Source organism: Heptranchias perlo, chromosome 2 (genome assembly GCF_035084215.1).
Source record: "Heptranchias perlo isolate sHepPer1 chromosome 2, sHepPer1.hap1, whole genome shotgun sequence".
Classification (NCBI taxonomy): domain Eukaryota; kingdom Metazoa; phylum Chordata; class Chondrichthyes; order Hexanchiformes; family Hexanchidae; genus Heptranchias; species Heptranchias perlo.
Genome location: NC_090326.1, coordinates 108,983,758 through 109,001,615, shown reverse-complemented (window position 1 = coordinate 109,001,615; position 17,858 = coordinate 108,983,758). Strand labels below are relative to the sequence as shown.

At 43.5% G+C, this 17,858-nt stretch overlaps 1 protein-coding gene across 2 annotated transcripts in view; it reads left to right on the top strand.

Moving 5' to 3' along the window:
* The window catches only part of cntnap2a (contactin associated protein 2a), a 1,620,024-nt gene that overhangs the window by 1,214,561 nt on the left and 387,605 nt on the right, over nucleotides 1-17,858 (top strand). For both annotated transcript variants that reach the window (XM_068005678.1, XM_068005683.1), the window contains exon 14: nucleotides 6,806-6,962. In XM_068005678.1, coding sequence (XP_067861779.1) covers nucleotides 6,806-6,962 — 157 coding nt within the window. The remainder of the gene's footprint in view (nucleotides 1-6,805; nucleotides 6,963-17,858) is intronic.

Sequence of the window (17,858 nt, the reverse complement as noted above, 5' to 3'; positions counted from 1 at the left end):
CCACCTGTTAATGTGTTAATAGGGTTTTGATGAGAAAAATCACAGTAGGATTATATGTAAAAAGCATTTACTAATCAAATGCAGGTTCATTGTGAATCGCTGAGTGGCTTTAAAATGTAGAAACAATTATGGCAATAAATGGATTTTTACGACAAACAGGAGGAAATTATAAAGAAATGAACAAGAACCAATTCTATGACAAGTAGATTGTGGTAAGATAAAGGCTTTTAAAGGTGAGAAAAGAGGTAGCATGCTGGGCATGTTTAGGGAGAGAGTTCCAGGCTGAAGGCTCTGATACAGTTCGTGGAGTGAAGGAAAGGATGTGCAGAAGGCTAGAGACAGAAAACCGAAAGACATAGGCTAGAACATAGAGCTGGAGAAGGTTGAAGTGGTAGAGTGTAGCATGGCAATCAAGTTGAGTTTAAAATAACAAAAGCATGGATAAGGATTTCAGTGGAAGTGGGGTGAGGTAAGGGCAGAGACAGTCAGTTTTGCGGAGGTGAAAAATAAGGGTGCTGGATAGGATGTGGGATTTGAAGCTTAGCTCAGGGTCGTGCAGGACACTGCAATTTCATAGCAGTTGTAATGAAATGCCATCTTTACAGTTTCTTGCATTCTTAGCGGAAAAATAAGGGCTTGGTCAGTTCCAGTCAATCCCAAACAAGGTTGAAGGATTGAGGCAAGGTTCTAATTTCCTGAAAAATTGCTGAATTTTCTTTCAGCAAGAAATTCAACCTGACCTAACAGAAAAGATGAAGTTGAGCTGGGTTTCCAGTTGTGCTGTTTACTTTCACTTTTAGTCGCTCAGATCTGGGTTCAAATTCAATTGGTTGGAGGGTGGGGATCAGTTCAATTAAATTGATCCAAAAAACCCAATTAAGCTGGTTCACTCACCCCTACCGTTATCAAATGAAATGTAAACGATATAGCCTAAAAATTGCTGTTATAAAGGCTTACGCTGGTATGAAATGGGACAGTAAAATAAAGAGTGCATTGTAATGCATGTTTCCCAATGCTTCCCAAAGCTCCTTCTCATATTTCTGCCCTTGAAGAGGTTTCTGCATGCTAAAGTGCATAATCATAGAATCATAGAATCATAGAAGTTACAACATGGAAACAGGCCCTTCGGCCCAACATGTCCATGTCGCCCAGTTTATACCACTAAGCTAGTCCCAATTGCCTGCACTTGGCCCATATCCCTCGATACCCATCTTCCCCATGTAACTGTCCAAATGCTTTTTAAAAGACAAAATTGTACCCGCCTCTACTACTGCCTCTGGCAGCTCGTTCCAGACACTCACCACCCTTTGAGTGAAAAAATTGCCCCTCTGGATCCTTTTGTATCTCTCCCCTCTCACCTTAAATCTGTGCCCCCTCGTTATAGACTCCCCTACCTTTGGGAAAAGATTTTGACTATCGACCTTATCTATGCCCCTCATTATTTTATAGACTTCTATAAGATCACCCCTTAACCTCCTACTCTCCAGGGAATAAAGTCCCAGTCTGTCTAACCTCTCCCTGTAAGTCAAACCATCAAGTCACGGTAGCATCCTAGTAAATCTTTTCTGCACTCTTTCTAGTTTAATAATATCCTTTCTATAATAGGGTGACCAGAACTGTACACAGTACTCCAAGTGTGGCCTCACCAATGCCCTGTACAACTTCAACAAGACATCCCAACTCCTGCATTCAATGTTCTGACCAATGAAACCAAGCATGCTGAATGCCTTCTTCACCACCCTATCCACCTGTGACTCCACTTTCAAGGAGCTATGAATCTGTACTCCTAGATCTCTTTGTTCTATAACTCTCCCCAACGCCCTACCATTAACGGAGTAGGTCCTGGCCCGATTCGATCTCCCAAAATGCATCACCTCACATTTATCTAAATTAAACTCCATCTGCCATTCATCGGCCCACTGGCCCAATTTATCAAGATCCCGTTGCAATCCTAGATAACCTTCTTCACTGTCCACAATGCCACCAATCTTGGTGTCATCTGCAAACTTACTAACCATGCCTCCTAAATTCTCATCCAAATCATTAATATAAATAACAAATAACAGCGGACCCAGCACCGATCCCTGAGGCACACCGCTGGACACAGGCATCCAGTTTGAAAAACAACCCTCCACAACCACCCTCTGTCTTCTGTCGTCAAGCCAATTTTGTATACAAATTGGCTACCTCACCTTGGATCCCATGAGATTTAACCTTATGTAACAACCTACCATGCGGTACCTTGTCAAATGCTTTGCTGAAGTCCATGTAGACCACGTCTACTGCACAGCCCTCATCTATCTTCTTGGTTACCCCTTCAAAAAACTCAATCAAATTCGTGAGACATGATTTTCCTCTCACAAAACCATGCTGACTGTTCCTAATTAGTCCCTGCCTCTCCAAATGCCTGTAGATTCTGTCCCTCAGAATACCCTCTAACAACTTACCCACTACAGATGTCAGGCTCACTGGTCTGTAGTTCCCAGGCTTTTCCCTGCCGCCCTTCTTAAACAAAGGCACAACATTTGCTACCCTCCAATCTTCAGGCACCTCACCTGTAGCGGTGGATGATTCAAATATCTCTGCTAGGGGACCCGCAATTTCCTCCCTAACCTCCCATAACGTCCTGGGATACATTTCATCAGGTCCCGGAGATTTATCTACCTTGATGCGCGTTAAGACTTCCAGCACCTCCCTCTCTGTAATATGTACACTCCTCAAGACATCACTATTTATTTCCCCAAGTTCCCTAACATCCATGCCTTTCTCAACAGTAAATACCGATGTGAAATATTCATTCAGGATCTCACCCATCTCTTGTGGTTCCGCACATAGATGACCTTGTTGATCCTTAAGAGGCCCTACTCTCTCCCTAGTTACCCTTTTGCCCTTTATGTATTTGTAGAAGCTCTTTGGATTCACCTTTGCCTGATCTGCCAAAGCAATCTCATATCCCCTTTTTGCCCTCCTGATTTCTCTCTTAACTCTACTCCGGCAATCTCTATACTCTTCAAGGGATCCACTTGATCCCAGCTGCCTATGCATGTCATATGCCTCCTTCTTATTTTTGACTAGTGCCTCAATCTCCCGAGTCATCCAAGGTTCCCTACTTCTACCAGCCTTGCCCTTCACTTTATAAGGAATGTGCTTACCCTGAACCCTGGTTAACACACTTTTGAAAGCCTCCCACTTACCAGACGTCCCTTTGCCTGCCAACAGACTCTCCCAATCAACTTCTGAAAGTTCCTGTCTAATACCATCAAAATTGGCCTTTCCCCAATTTAGAATTTTAACTTTTGGGCCAGACCTATCCTTCTCCATAGCTATCTTAAAACTAATGGAATTATGATCACTGGTCCCAAAGTGATCCAACTTTAAATCAATGAAGTCAATAAATGTTGGCACAGTTAGCACTAACTTGGAAAATTTCCTCAGGCCTGTGGTTAAATGGGCTGCAAAACATGCCGAAAACTGGATGAGACCCGAAAATGATAGGTCATGACCCATAAGAGGAGCCATAACGAGTTTTCCACTGGGGTTGGGGGTGGATATGCTGGCCACAGATCCCTCAATGAGGTGACTGATGCTTTTTTCAGAAAGCCTAACACCTTCATAACATTCTTCACTAAGCATCATGAGCACCAAGAAAGGGTTCGTAAGATTACAAGATAACTACAGATCAGGAAGGCCATTTGGCCCATCTTAATTCATCCATCCAGAGAAATCCTAACATCACCCCATTGTAGCATCCAATTGGTTTTTTGAATGATTGCAGACCTTTTGCCTACACTACTCTATCCGGAAGTCCATTCTAGGTGTTGATCGCTCTGTGTGTGAAGAAAAGCTTGCTGATATCCTCGTACTAGTTAAAACCTGTGACCCCTTGTGCTACTCTCGCTATTTAATTTAAAGTAATTTTTAGGATTTACCTTTTCCATAGCATTTACAATCATATATATATATCCATAAGGTCCCATTTTTGGGATATTTATTTTCAAGAATGAAGAATCCAAGTTCTTCCAGTCTTTCCTCATGAGGCCTCAAAGACTGAGAATGAGTCCATCATTTAAGTAAATTAAAAGCAGTAGTCATCCCAACGCTAATCCCTGAGGCATCCCACCCAGTAATCCCTGCCCCACCCCACCCCACCCCAAGTTATTTCCTGTACCAAGTACTCACTGATTTCTATGCTCTAGCCAATTTCATACTTAAAATGTGCCCTGAATCCCTACAAGCCTTGAGCTTAACCAATAGCCTTCCATGTGAAACTTTCTGGAAGTGTAGGTAGCACAACTCTATTGCATTGCTGGCTTTCGCTCAATGTAAGGGGGTGATTACATTCATTTGGCCAGGAGGGCCTCTATCTATAATGTGGCCTACATGAACAGAAAGGCATTCCACTCTCTCAACCTCCAGCTGGTTTGTGATCATCAGTGCAATATCATGCAGATCAATGCCCATTTCCCAGGGACTCATTCCACCCTCTCCAGCCGAGGCTAATTACAAAGTTGTAACAGCCACAGAACCTAAGCCTTGAAATAGTGAGGACCATTCAGCCACCAGGGTCACTTTTGAGCATATTATTGGCATCCTAAAGCATCACGTAAGATGCTGGGCAGATTGGAGGTACATTACAATACTGGCCCATTATGTGAGAGATATGGGCCACATCTTAACCCAGAGTGGCAACAGCGAGACTATGAGTAAGCCAGAAAGCTTTGTTGCTCACAAAAATGTTCCGTGACCCACAGTTAATCCCTGAATAATGCAACAAGCTGTAGGCTCATATATCTGTATTAAAAATTGAACCACATCTATTGTTGGTAGGTACCAAAAAAACAGCAGAGGACATATTCAAACTCATTGTTCATGCTATGCATGCTATAATTGGGGAACCATATGTTTCCCAATGTATTCTTTAAAAATGTTTTAAAGAAATTTCTCTAACAAAACATAAGCAAAGCATGTAAACACACCACACTGAGATAATTGTGAACTTCCACAATAATGCTTCATGTAGCTGCATCACTAGCAATAATGCTGCTTTAACGTTTCATGCATGTTAAAGCAATCGACTTGTGTACTTAGTGTTGAATCTGAATGTATTTATTCATATCAAGTTTGAAATAAGTATGTGTGTGTGTGTGTGTGTGTGCACTTCCTGAACAATTGAGGATTATATAAGATATATGTATATATTTTATCTGTCCACAGTGCTGTATGGAAGCACTGCCTGATTGTTTCAACCTTCAGTTTCAAATCTGCCGCAGTTTCCTATTGGGGTTCAATAATGCTGTTGTGACATTGTCATTTTCTGTAGCTTGGCTCATTTAATAGCACTCTCACCCCTGAGTTAGAAGGTTGTGGGTACAAGCCCTACTACAAATACGTAATCTAAGCTGACACTTCAGTGCAGTACTGAGGGAGTGCTACATTGCCGGACCTGCCGTCTTTCAGATGCGACATTAAACCGAGGCCACATCTGCCAGCTCAGGTGGATGTAAAAGAGCTCATAATCACAATTGATAGAAGTCCACAAATTCTTCTCATGTCCTAGCTAGCATTCTTCCCTCCACCAAAAACAGCTAATCTGGTCATTCACTCATTTTCTATTTATGGAATCTTGCTGTGTATAAATTGATTGCCATATTTTCCTACATATGACAGTGACTCAAAACAAGTAATCCTTTGATTGCAAAGTGCTTTGGGATGGCCCAAGGATGAGATAAATTTATAAATGCAAATTATTTCTTTTTATCTTAAAATGCTTCTAACCATACATTTCAGGTTATTCATATATATTTAGCCACACTATCACGATGGAGTTCTCAATTTGTAATACTAAAAAATAATACACGAATGCTTTATCATTTTTTAGTAGCACACATTAAAATATGCTTTTGTCATCTGGCTTGAAATACCTGACCATTTTTATCACCTGTGCCATAATGCCCTCTTTACCTAACACATAATGGTGTCCATTTTCAAAATACTTTCAATACTTTAAAATCTGCACAGACGATTATATCAGCATAAAAAATGTTTTTTTTAATAAACTCAAAAATGGCTCTGAACATGCTTTAAGAAAGCCTCATTTTTAACTATGCACTCCTCAGCTATGAAATCACTTTCCTATCGTAATATGAAATTTCTATATTATAAGGTAACCTCTGAACTGGGGTACGTTTCAGCTGAAAAACAACTCCTGAATTGTTATGGCCTCATGTAAGCACTCCTGTGGGTTTGTGAGAGCATAGGAACTGGAGTAGGCCATTCAGCCCTTCAATCCTGTTCTGTCATTCAATTAGATCATGGCTGATCTGCATCTTAACTCCATCTACCCGCCTTGGTTCCGTAACCCTTAATATGCTTGCTTCACAAAAATCTATCAATCTCAGTTTTGAAATTTTGAATTGACCTAGCCTTACCAGCTTTTTGTGGGAGGGAGCGGCAGAGCATCCTAACTCCTCAATTATTTACTGCCTTGCAAAACTCCAACCGAATATTTTTTGCATGTCTCTTAAAAACTTGAAATTTGGCTCTCAACCTTGTAATGTTGCATTTGTTTATGTCTGTGTTACAGGACTTCTCCATAGCATACATCCCAGTGTAGAATGCAACATGCTTGGTTCCCAAAGAGTGTAATGTAATAACAATAGAGTCAAGTTTGATAATAGCATTGCAAAAGACAATTATTATTTATGGTACTAGCCCAGTGAAAATGTTCCTGGTAGGACAGACAATAAAGGCTTCAGTGGTTAATTATCAACATTTATTTAGTGTGTCTGTGATGTTCTTTTTGCAGATGGCAATCCATATACTTGGTGGATAGGAAGAGGAAACGAGAAGTATTATTATTGGGGAGGTTCTGGTCCCGGAATACAGAAATGTGCGTGTGGGATTGAGCGAAATTGCACCAATCCAAAGTATTACTGCAACTGTGATGCTGATGCCAAACAGTGGTGAGTAAACTAACTATTATCACATTTTATGCTTAATTCTGTGGCGATGACTTGTAATTTCACAGACAACAGAATTCATGCCTCAAACGTGTGAAAGTCCCAAATCTCCATTAAAAATGTGAAATAACATCCTAAATGCACTCTTCCCCAGAGATTCTTTAGAGATTTGCTGTAGGTTCTTTCAAAAGAGTTTCTTGCCTAAAGAATAAATTGAATATCTCAATAGTTGATATTGACATTCTTTTTCTCCTCAATTTTCTGCCCTCCTTTCCTGAAGGCAGACTCACTTTGGGGTACAGGGTCATACAGGGTATGGATTCATGTTGGGGTATGGATTCATGTTGGGGGATGGACTCATATTGGGGTACGGACTCATGTTGGAGTACGGACTCATGTTGGAGTACGGACTCATGTTGGAGTACGGACTCATGTTGGAGTAAGAACTCATGTTGGAGTACGGACTCATGTTGGAGTACGGACTCATGTTGGAGTAAGAACTCATGTTGGAGTACGGACTCATGTTGGAGTACGGACTCATGTTGGAGTAAGAACTCATGTTGGAGTACGGACTCATGTTGGAGTACGGACTCATGTGGGGTATGGGGCACGTGGGGTACGGACTCATGTTGGGGTACGGACTCATGTTGGGGTACGGACTCATGTTGGAGTAAGAACTCATGTTGGAGTACGGACTCATGTTGGAGTACGGACTCATGTTGGAGTACGGACTCATGTTGGAGTACGGACTCATGTTGGAGTACGGACTCATGTTGGAGTACGGACTCATGTTGGAGTACGGACTCATGTTGGAGTACGGACTCATGTTGGAGTACGGACTCATGTTGGAGTACGGACTCATGTTGGAGTACGGACTCATGTTGGAGTACGGACTATGTGGGGTATGGACTCATGTTGGGGTATGGACTCATGTTGGGGTACGGACTCGTGTTGGAGTACGGACTATGTGGGGTATGGACTCATGTTGGAGTACGGACTCATGTTGGGGTACGGACTCGTGTTGGAGTACGGACTATGTGGGGTATGGACTCATGTTGGGGTATGGACTCATGTTGGGGTACGGACTCATGTGGGGTATGGGGCACGTGGGGTACGGACTCATGTTGGAGTACGGACTCATGTTGGGGTACGGACTCATGTTGGGGTACGGACTCGTGTTGGAGTACGGACTATGTGGGGTATGGACTCATGTTGGAGTACGGACTCATGTTGGGGTACGGACTCATGTTGGAGTACGGACTCATGTTGGGGTACGGACTCATGTGGGGTATGGGGCACGTGGGGTACGGACTCATGTTGGAGTACGGACTCATGTTGGGGTACGGACTCATGTTGGGGTACGGACTCATGTTGGGGTACGGACTCATGTTGGGGTACGGACTCATGTTGGGGTACGGACTCATGTTGGAGTACGGACTCATGTTGGAGTACGGACTCATGTTGGAGTACGGACTCATGTGGGGTATGGGGCACGTGGGGTACGGACTCATGTTGGGGTACGGACTCATGTTGGGGTACGGACTCATGTTGGGGTACGGACTCATGTTGGGGTACGGACTCATGTTGGAGTACGGACTTGTGTCAGGGTATGGCTCATATTGGGGTACGGACTCATGTTGGAGTACGGACTCATGTTGGAGTACGGACTCATGTTGGAGTACGGACTCATGTTGGAGTACGGACTCATGTTGGAGTACAGACTTGTGTCAGGGTATGGCTCATATTGGGGTACGGACTCATATTGGGGTACGGACTCATATTGGGGTACGGACTCATATTGGGGTACGGACTCATGTTGGAGTACGGACTCATGTTGGGGTACGGACTCATGTTGGAGTACAGACTTGTGTCAGGGTATGGCTCATATTGGGGTACAGTTCCACAGGTGACAGTACCCCACCCAAATGCCCATTCTTGTGTAAGCCTATACAAAGTGCCAGCTAATTATTTGACTGTGGCACACACCACGACCGTGCCTAAACCTGTTGTCACCTGATATCCACACACATGAAACAATAGCATTTGGGTGACAATGTACACCAATCTCTAAAGGCCAGAGCACAGGTACAGAAAGTAATCAAAAAGGCCAATGAAATGTTAGCCTTTATTTCAAGGGCATTGGAATTCAAAAGTGAGGACGAGATGCTTTGGTTGTACAGAGCCTTGGTCAGATCCCATCTGGAGTAATGCGTTCAGATTTGAGCACCCAACCTCAGGAAAGATACATTAGCCTTGGAGGGGTTATAGGCAGATTCACTGAAATGATACCGGAACTTAAAGAGTTAAATTATGAGGACAGGTTGCATAAACTTGGTTTGTATTTCCTTGAGTTTAGAAGGTTGAGGGGTGATCCAACTGAGGTATTTAAAATGATTAAAGGATTCGATAGGGTAGATAGAAAGAAACTATTTCCTCTGGTGGGGGTTTCCAAAACATGGGAAGACCTTAAAATTAGAGCTAGGCCATTTAGGAGTACAGATCAGCCATGATCTGATAGAATGGTGGAACAGGCTCGAGTGGCTGAATGTCCCACTTCTGTTCCGATGTTCACACTCGCTTTCCAGCAGGGTTACTGCATAGTGATCATAAATCACTGGTTGATTTTCTTTTTCTGTTCTGTAGCTCAGGAGCATTGAGGCCAATTGTTGAGTCCCTACAGAGAGTAACTAAATCGGCCCAGAATAGGATTAAATCAAGTGCTCTCCTGGGTGTATGGTCCAGTACCAATAGTCCACTGAACCGTTGAGAAAGTAGCTACTTTGGAATTCTTTCACTCACACGTTATAATTCATTTAGACGTCAGCCTCTGAGAAATGTTTGTCACAATTCACCATGAATGGTATGAAATCCTATAACATTAATATGGCAGTTTTGTCTTCATTTACCTCTGTAAATTCTTTCAAAACAAGCTGGAAAACGGTTGTGAAATATTTAAAGGATGGTGTAGCTGCTTCATGTAGTTCTGTGTGATGTGAATTTTATTTCCATGAGGGAGGAGCTTCTAATCCCAAAATCATCAGTGGTTTCTCTTGGGTGATTTTCCAATTAGGCCTCCAATTAGGCATTAGTTGGGTGTATGTAATTAACGCCGCTCAACTGTTAATGAGCCTGATCCATTTGATTTTGCAGAGCTAGCTTCATTTGCACAGTGCAGTCAAACTCTTTGTCAATATTGGCCCTGGCATTGGGAGCTTTCTGGGGAGGCAACAAATAATTTCTGATGGGTAAATTTAAAAGGATGTGGTCACTTAAGGGTAATAAAAATGTTGTTGGCAAGCCAAAGGCTGTGAATATTTTAATGTATAGTTCAGCCTTTTCAAAGGAAACATGATGCTCCCACAGTCAAGGCAGTTCATTACCATGTATACAAGAATACATGCTTCTGCGCATGTCTGGGGCTATAGCAATTCTTTGAATAATTCAGTGGTTTCGTCATTAAAGTTCAGGTATTCAATTGCGATAAAACATTTTTTTTTAAATCGGTCAAACCTGAACTTAGTATCCTCGGCCCAACTTTCTTCAGCTACTTCATCAATGACCTTCCCTCTAATATTGGGGTTATTTGCTGGAAAAGAATGGCTTCTCGTTTCACCCTCGCACCGTTACCTCCAGATTCCCCCCGCCCAGGATCTATCCTTGTTCCCCTCCTATTTCTCATTTACATGCTGCATCCAGTGACATCATCCGAAAACACAAGGTGAGGTTCCACATGTATGCTAACGACATTCAGCTCTACCTCATCACCACCTTTTTTTTTATTCGTTCATGGGATGTGGACGTCACTGGCGAGGCCGGCATTTATTGCCCATCCCTAATTGCCCTTGAGAAGGTGGTGGTGAGCCGCCTTCTTGAACCGCTGCAGTCCGTGTGGTGAAGCTTCTCCCACAGTGCTGTTCGGAAGGGAGTTCCAGGATTTTGACCCAGCGACGATGAAGGAATGGCGATATATTTCCAAGTCGAGATGGTGTGTGACATGGAGGGGAATGTGCAGGTGGTGTTGTTCCCATGTGCCTGCTGCCCTTGTCCTTCTAGGTGGTAGAGGTCGCGGGTTTGGGAAGTGCTGTCGAAGAAGCCTTGGCGAGTTGCTGCAGTGCATCCTGTGGATGGTACACACTGCAGCCACAGTGCGCCGGTGGTGAAGGGAGTGAATGTTTGGGGTGTTGGATGGGGTGCCAATCAAGCGGGCTGCTTTGTCCTGGATGGTGTCGAGCTTCCTGAGTGTTGTTGGAGCTGCACTCATCCAAGCAAGTGGAGAGTATTCCATCACACTCCTGACATGTGCCTTGTAGATGGTGGAAAGGTTTTGGGGAGTCGGAAGGTGAGTCACTCTCTCGACCCCTCCAGTGCCTTTGTGTTATAAGACTGCTTGGCTGATATCCAGTCCTGGATGAGCTTCTGTTTTCTCCAATGAAACATTGGGATGACCAAAACCATTGTCTTCAGCCCCTGCCACAAATTCCATTCCCGAGCCACCGACTTCATCCCTCTCCCTGGACACTGTCTCAGGCTGAACCAGACTGATTGCAACCCCGGCATCCTATTTGACCCTGAGATGAGCTTCCAACCACCTCTATCGCTCCATCACAAAGACCGCCTACTTCCACCTCCGTAACACTGCCCGTCTCTTCCTCACCTTATCTGCTACTGAAACTCTCATCCATGGTTTTGTTACCTACAGACTAGAATATTCCAATGCTCTCCTGGCTGGTGTCCCATATTCCACCCTCCATAAACTCGAGCTCATCCAAAACTCTGCTGTCCATATCCTTTCCCACATCAAGTCCCGCCCACCTGTCCTTGCTTACCTACATTGGCTCCCAGTCCTCCAAAGCCTCCATTTTAAAATTTTCATCCTCGTGTTAACATCCCATCATGGCCTCATCCCTTCCTATCTCTGTAACATCTGGTCTTTTGTGCATCCAATACTCCCTTTGCCCCTCCACTAGTGGCCATTTCTTAAGCTGTCTAGGCTCCATGCTCTGAAATTGCCTCCATAAACCCTTCCATCTCACTCTCCTCCTTTAAGATCCTTCTTAAGACCCACCTCTGATGAAGCTTTCAGCACATCTCCTAATATTTCCTTCTTTGGCTTGACATCTATTTTTAACTGATTACACCTCTGTGAAGTAGCTTGGGATGTGTTTATGTCTAATATAGAAGCAATTTGCTGTTGTTGATGATATCAGGAAGTTCTTCTTCACACAAAGAGTGAACACTTGGAATGGACAAGCAAATGGAATAGTGGACACTTGAATCCTGGCATCATTTAAGAACCAATTGGCTGGTGCATTGATGGGACTTTAAGGCCATTCTGGATGGATGAACTAACATGTCATTATCTTGTCATCTGTAATTATCTTGTGATATCAAAACCATGGCTACATGAGCAGAACAGAACCAGGGTACTCTACAACAAGTGGCTCATTTGTTGGCCACTCGAAGCCTCTCCATGACCTACAAGGCTTTCTCGTTGAACCACTGCAATCCTTGTTGCGGTGGTGCTCCCAGGATGGTGTTAAGGGGGGGAATTCCAGGATATTCACCAGCAACAAGGAAAGAATGTTCAAATCAGAATAATGTGCTATTTGGAGGGGAACTCTGAGGTGATGATCTTGCTACTGTTGTTCTTTTGCTAGCAGCAGATGGGCTGAGGTGGAGCAGAGGCGGGCGATATTACAGAGGTGGAAGTAGGCGGTCTTTGTAATAAAGAGGATATGGGGTCAGAAGCTCAGCTCAGGGTTGAATAGGCTGCCGGGATTGCAAAGTCTGTCTCAACCTGAGACAATGGCTAGGGAAGAGTGATTGAGGCAGAAACCATTGAATCTTTATAAGGTAAATTGGATAAATATTTGGAGCAAAGGGAGACACAGGGCTATGGAGAGAGTGCTGGTCAGTGGGATTAGCTGTGGATTGCTGTAGAAAAGAGTTGGCTTAGACATGATGGACTGAATGAACTCCTACTGTACTACAAACCTGTATGGCTCTCTGGGAAATTTGCCATTTATTATGGCTGGTCCATAGGAACATAAGAACAGGAGTAGGCCATTCAGCCCCTCATGCCTGCTCCGCCATTTAATAAGATCATGGCTGATCTGTGATCTAACTTAGGCACGAGCAGGCACGAGGGCTGAATGGCGTACTCCTGTTCCTATGTTCCTATGTTCCTATAACTCCATATACCTGTCTTTGGCCCATAGCCCTTAATACCTTTGATTGCCAAAAAGCTATCTATCTCCGATTTAAATTTAGCAATTGAGCTAGTATCAATTGCTGTTTGCGGAAGAGAGATCCAAACTTCTACCACCCTTTGTGTGTAGAAATGTTTTCTAATCTCACTCCTGAAAGGTCTGGCTCTAATTTTTAGACTGTGCCCCCTACTCCTGGAATCCCCAACCAGTGGAAATAGTTTCTCTCTATCCACCCTATCCGTTCCCCTTAATATCTTATAAACTTCGATCAGATCACCCCTTAACCTTCGAAACCATAGAGAATACAACCCCAATTTGTGTAATCTCTCCTCACAACTTAATCCTTGAAGTCCGGGTATCATTCTTGTAAACCGACGCTGCACTCCCTCCAAGGCCAATATGTCCTTCCGAAGGTGCGGTGCCCAGAACTGCTCACAGTACTCCAGGTGCGGTCTAACCAGGGTTTTGTGTAGCAGCAGCATAACTTCTGCCCCCTTGTACTCCAGTCCTCTCGATATAAAGATCAGCATTCCATTAGCCTTCTTGATTATTTTCTGCACCTGTTCATGACACTTCAATGATCTATGTACCTGTACCCCTAAGTCCCTTTGGACATCCACTGTTTTTAACTTTTTACCATTTAGAAAGTACCCTGTTCTATCCCTTTTTGATCCAAAGTGGATGACCTCACATTTGCCTACATTGAATTCCATCTGCCACAGTTTTGCCCATTCACCTAATCTATCAATATCCCTTTGTAATTTTATGTTTTCATCTAAACTGCTTACAATGCCACCAATCTTTGTGTCATCGGCAAACTTAGATATGAGACTTTCTATGCCTTCATCTAAGTCGTTAATAAATATGTGAATAATTGAGGCCCCAAGACAGATCACTGCAGGACTCCACTAGTCACATCCTGCCAATGTGAATACTTACCCATTATCCCTACTCTCTGTCGCCTTTCGCTCAGCCAATTTCCTAACCAAGTCCGTACTTTTCCCTCGATTCCATGGGCTTCTAACTTAGCTAACAGTCTCTTATGTGGGACCTTATCAAATGTCTTCTGGAAGTCCATATAAATAACATCCATTGACATTCCCCTGCCCACTACTTTAGTCATCTCTTCAAAAAATTCAATCAGGTTTGTCAGGCATGACCTACCTTTCACAAATCCATGCTGGCTCTCTCTGATTAACTGAAAATTCTCGAGGTGTTCAGTCACCCTATACTCAATTATAGACTCCAGCAATTTCCCCACAACAGATGTCAGGCTAACTGGTCTATAATTCCTCGGTTTCCCTCTCTCTCCTTTCTTAAAAAGCGGAGTAATATGTGCAATTTTCCAATCTAGAGAGACAGTTCCTGAATCTAGAGAACTTTGAAAGATTATAGTTAGGGCATCTGCAATATGCTCACCAACTTCCTTTAAAACCCTGGGATGGAAACCATCTGGTCCTGGGGATTTGTCATTCTTTAGTGCTATTATTTTCTTCATTACTGTTGCTTTTCTTATGTTAATTTTATCGAGTCCCTGTCCCCGAATCAATATTAGTTTTCTTGGGATTTCCGGCAAGCTATCCTCTTTTTCTACTGTAAATACTGATGCAAAGTAATTATTCAACATATCCGCCATTTCCCCATTGTCAATGACAATATCCCCACTTTCAGCTTTTAAGGGGCTAACATTGCTCCTGACCACCCTTTTTTTCCTTATAAACTATAAAAGTTCTTCGTATTGGTTTTGATATCCCTTGCAAGTTTCTTTTCATACTCTCTTTTTGTAGCTCTTACTATCTGTTTTGTGACCCTTTGTTGATCTTTGTATCTTTCCCATTCGCCAGGATCTGTGCCATTTTTTGCCTTTTTGTATGCCCTTTCCTTATGTCTTATACTGTCCCTTATCTCTTTAGTTGTCCATTGCTGTTTTTTTTGGCAAGTAGAGTTCTTGCCCCTCAGGGGTATAAACTGGTTCTGTATTTCGTTAAATGTTTCTTTAAACATGTCCCACTGATCATCAGTCGTTTTACCCATTAACAGATTTGCCCAGTTTACTGTGGACAGTCTCGGTCTCATCCCATTGAAGTCGGCCTTACCCAAGTCTAGAATCATAGAAGCTGATTCATTTTTTTCCCTTTCAAACACTACATTGAACTCGATCATGTTTTGATCGCTATTGGATAGATGTTCACGCACAGTTAAGCTGTTAACTAAATCTGGTTCATTACTCATTACTAAATCTAGTATGGCTTGCCCCCTTGTTGCCTCTCGGACATACTGCTGTAGAAAACTATCCCGGACACACTCAAGAAATTCACTACCTTTCTGATAGCTGCTTGTCTGCTTTCCCCAATCTATGTGAAGGTTAAAGTCCCCCATTAAGACCACTATGCCTTTCTTACATGCTTGTCTAATCTCTGCATTAATACAATCTAGCACTTCAGAGCTGCTGCCAGGGGTCCTATACAGTTAAGCTTCTGGTCAGGGGTCATCCCCAGGATGTTGATGATGGGGGAACTCGGCGGTGGTGGTGCCATTCAAGGTCAGGGAGGTTGTCTGGACTTTTCTTGTTGGAGATAGTCATTACCTGGCAAATACGAGGCATGGATGTAATCTGCTGCTTGTCAGTCAAAGCCAGGATTGTTATCTAGGACCTGCTATAGGCTGGCATCGGCTGCTTCACTGTCGAAGAGCTGTGAATGGAGCTAAACACTATGGAATTGTCATTGACCAGCCCCACACCTGGCATTATGAAGGAGGGAAGGTTAATAATCAAGAAGCTGAAGAAGATCCTGCCCTGAAGAACTCCTACAAATATGTTCTGGGGCAGCAGAAATCGGCCTCCAACAACTGCAACCATTTTCCCGTGTCTTGGGTCTGACTGTTTCCACTGGTGGGCTTTTCCCTTTGACCCCCTGCTGACCTCAGTTTTGCCAGGGCTCCTTGATACCATATTTGGTAGAATGCTGCTTTGATGTCAAAGGCAGCCACCCTCACCTCTCCTATGGCATTCAGCTCTTAGATCCATATCTGGATCAAGGCTGTGATGAGGTCTGGATGGATGAATTACGATGGTGATCGTGTGATTAACAAGTTTGCATGAAATGCAATATTCTTATACAGAAAATAGAGACAACAGGCAAGAATAATTGTTGGCTGAGGCGAGAGTGAATGTGAGGGTGAAAAGAGGAGATGTATTACGATGTATTTAACCTCGTATTATCAGCATGTATCAAACATATGTACAGAAAACTTATAATAAAAAATTATAAGTGTATATTCACAGTAGAAACCAGGGTCTGCAATTACCTTCTTGGACACAACCCAGAAATTAGACCCGAAAATGCATCTATGTTGCACCCATTTTGCTGATTAGCCTCCCAATCTCACTTGAATATGCCTGAATTTAAAATGGGAGATATTGAGCATAAATCAGCGGAAATCAACGTAAACAATCAGGGCCCAAGGAATCGCCAAACCCAAACCAATATATTTCTTCTCTGAGTCTTAAAATTTAAGTTTCACCTCATTTAACCATCATTCGGGCACATCATGTTTAAGAACCTGCATTCGGGGAAGCTTTTCAATTTTAATGTGACTTGTACTTATGCCATAAAAAGTTATTAAAAGAAACAGTAAAAAACAGAGCAGATCTCAGTGGGGATAAATTATTTTTAAAATGTTCAAAAAATTGCATTTAAAATAATAGAAAAATAACTTTGTTTCCTGCTGCGCCTGAAAACTCTGCCCCCACCCCCCAAACAAGCACAATTGGAGGATACTCACATTTGAGAGTCAGGGGTGTGGCCAGTATTTTGGGTGGAGATTCGTTTGGATGGAAGGTTTGATGGACGGACATAAAAGATTGAGGAGACTTGGGCATACTGTAGTTACGTGGGTAACTCACGCCCAGTGTTCTGCGTCCTTTTAAGCCACGTAATTTGTTAGCGCCAGACAAGTGCCAGGCAATGACCATCTCCAACAAGAGAGTGTCTAACCACCTCCTCTTGACATTCAACGGCATTACCATCGCCGAATCCCCCACCATCAACATCCTGGGAGTCACCATTGACCAGAAACTTAACTGGACCAGCCATATAAATACTGTGGCTACAAGAGCAGGTCAGAGGCTGGGTATTCTGCAGCGAGTGAGTCACCTCCTGATTCCCCATAGCCTTTCCACCATGTACAAGGCACAAGTCAGGAGTGCGATGCAATCCTCTCCAGTTGCCTGGATGAGTGCAGCTCCAACAACACTCAAGAAGCTCGACACCATCCAGGACAAAGCAGCCCATTGATTGGCACCCCATCCACCACCCTAAACATTCACTCCCTTCACCACCGGCGCACTGTGGCTGCAGTGTGTACCATCCACAGGATGTATTGCAGCAACTCGCCAAGGCTTCTTCGACAGCACCTCCCAAACCCACGACCTGCACCACCTAGAATGACAAGGGCAGCAGGCACATGGGAACAACACCACCTGCACGTTCCCCTCCAAGTCACACACCATCCCGATTTGGAAATATATCGTCGTTCCTTCATCGTTGCTGGGTCAAAATCCTGGAACTCCCTACCTAACAGCACTGTGGGAGAACCTTCACCACACGGACTGCAGCGGTTCAAGAAGGCGGCTCACCACCACCTTCTCAAGGGCAATTAGGGATGGGCAAAAACTGCTGGCCTCATC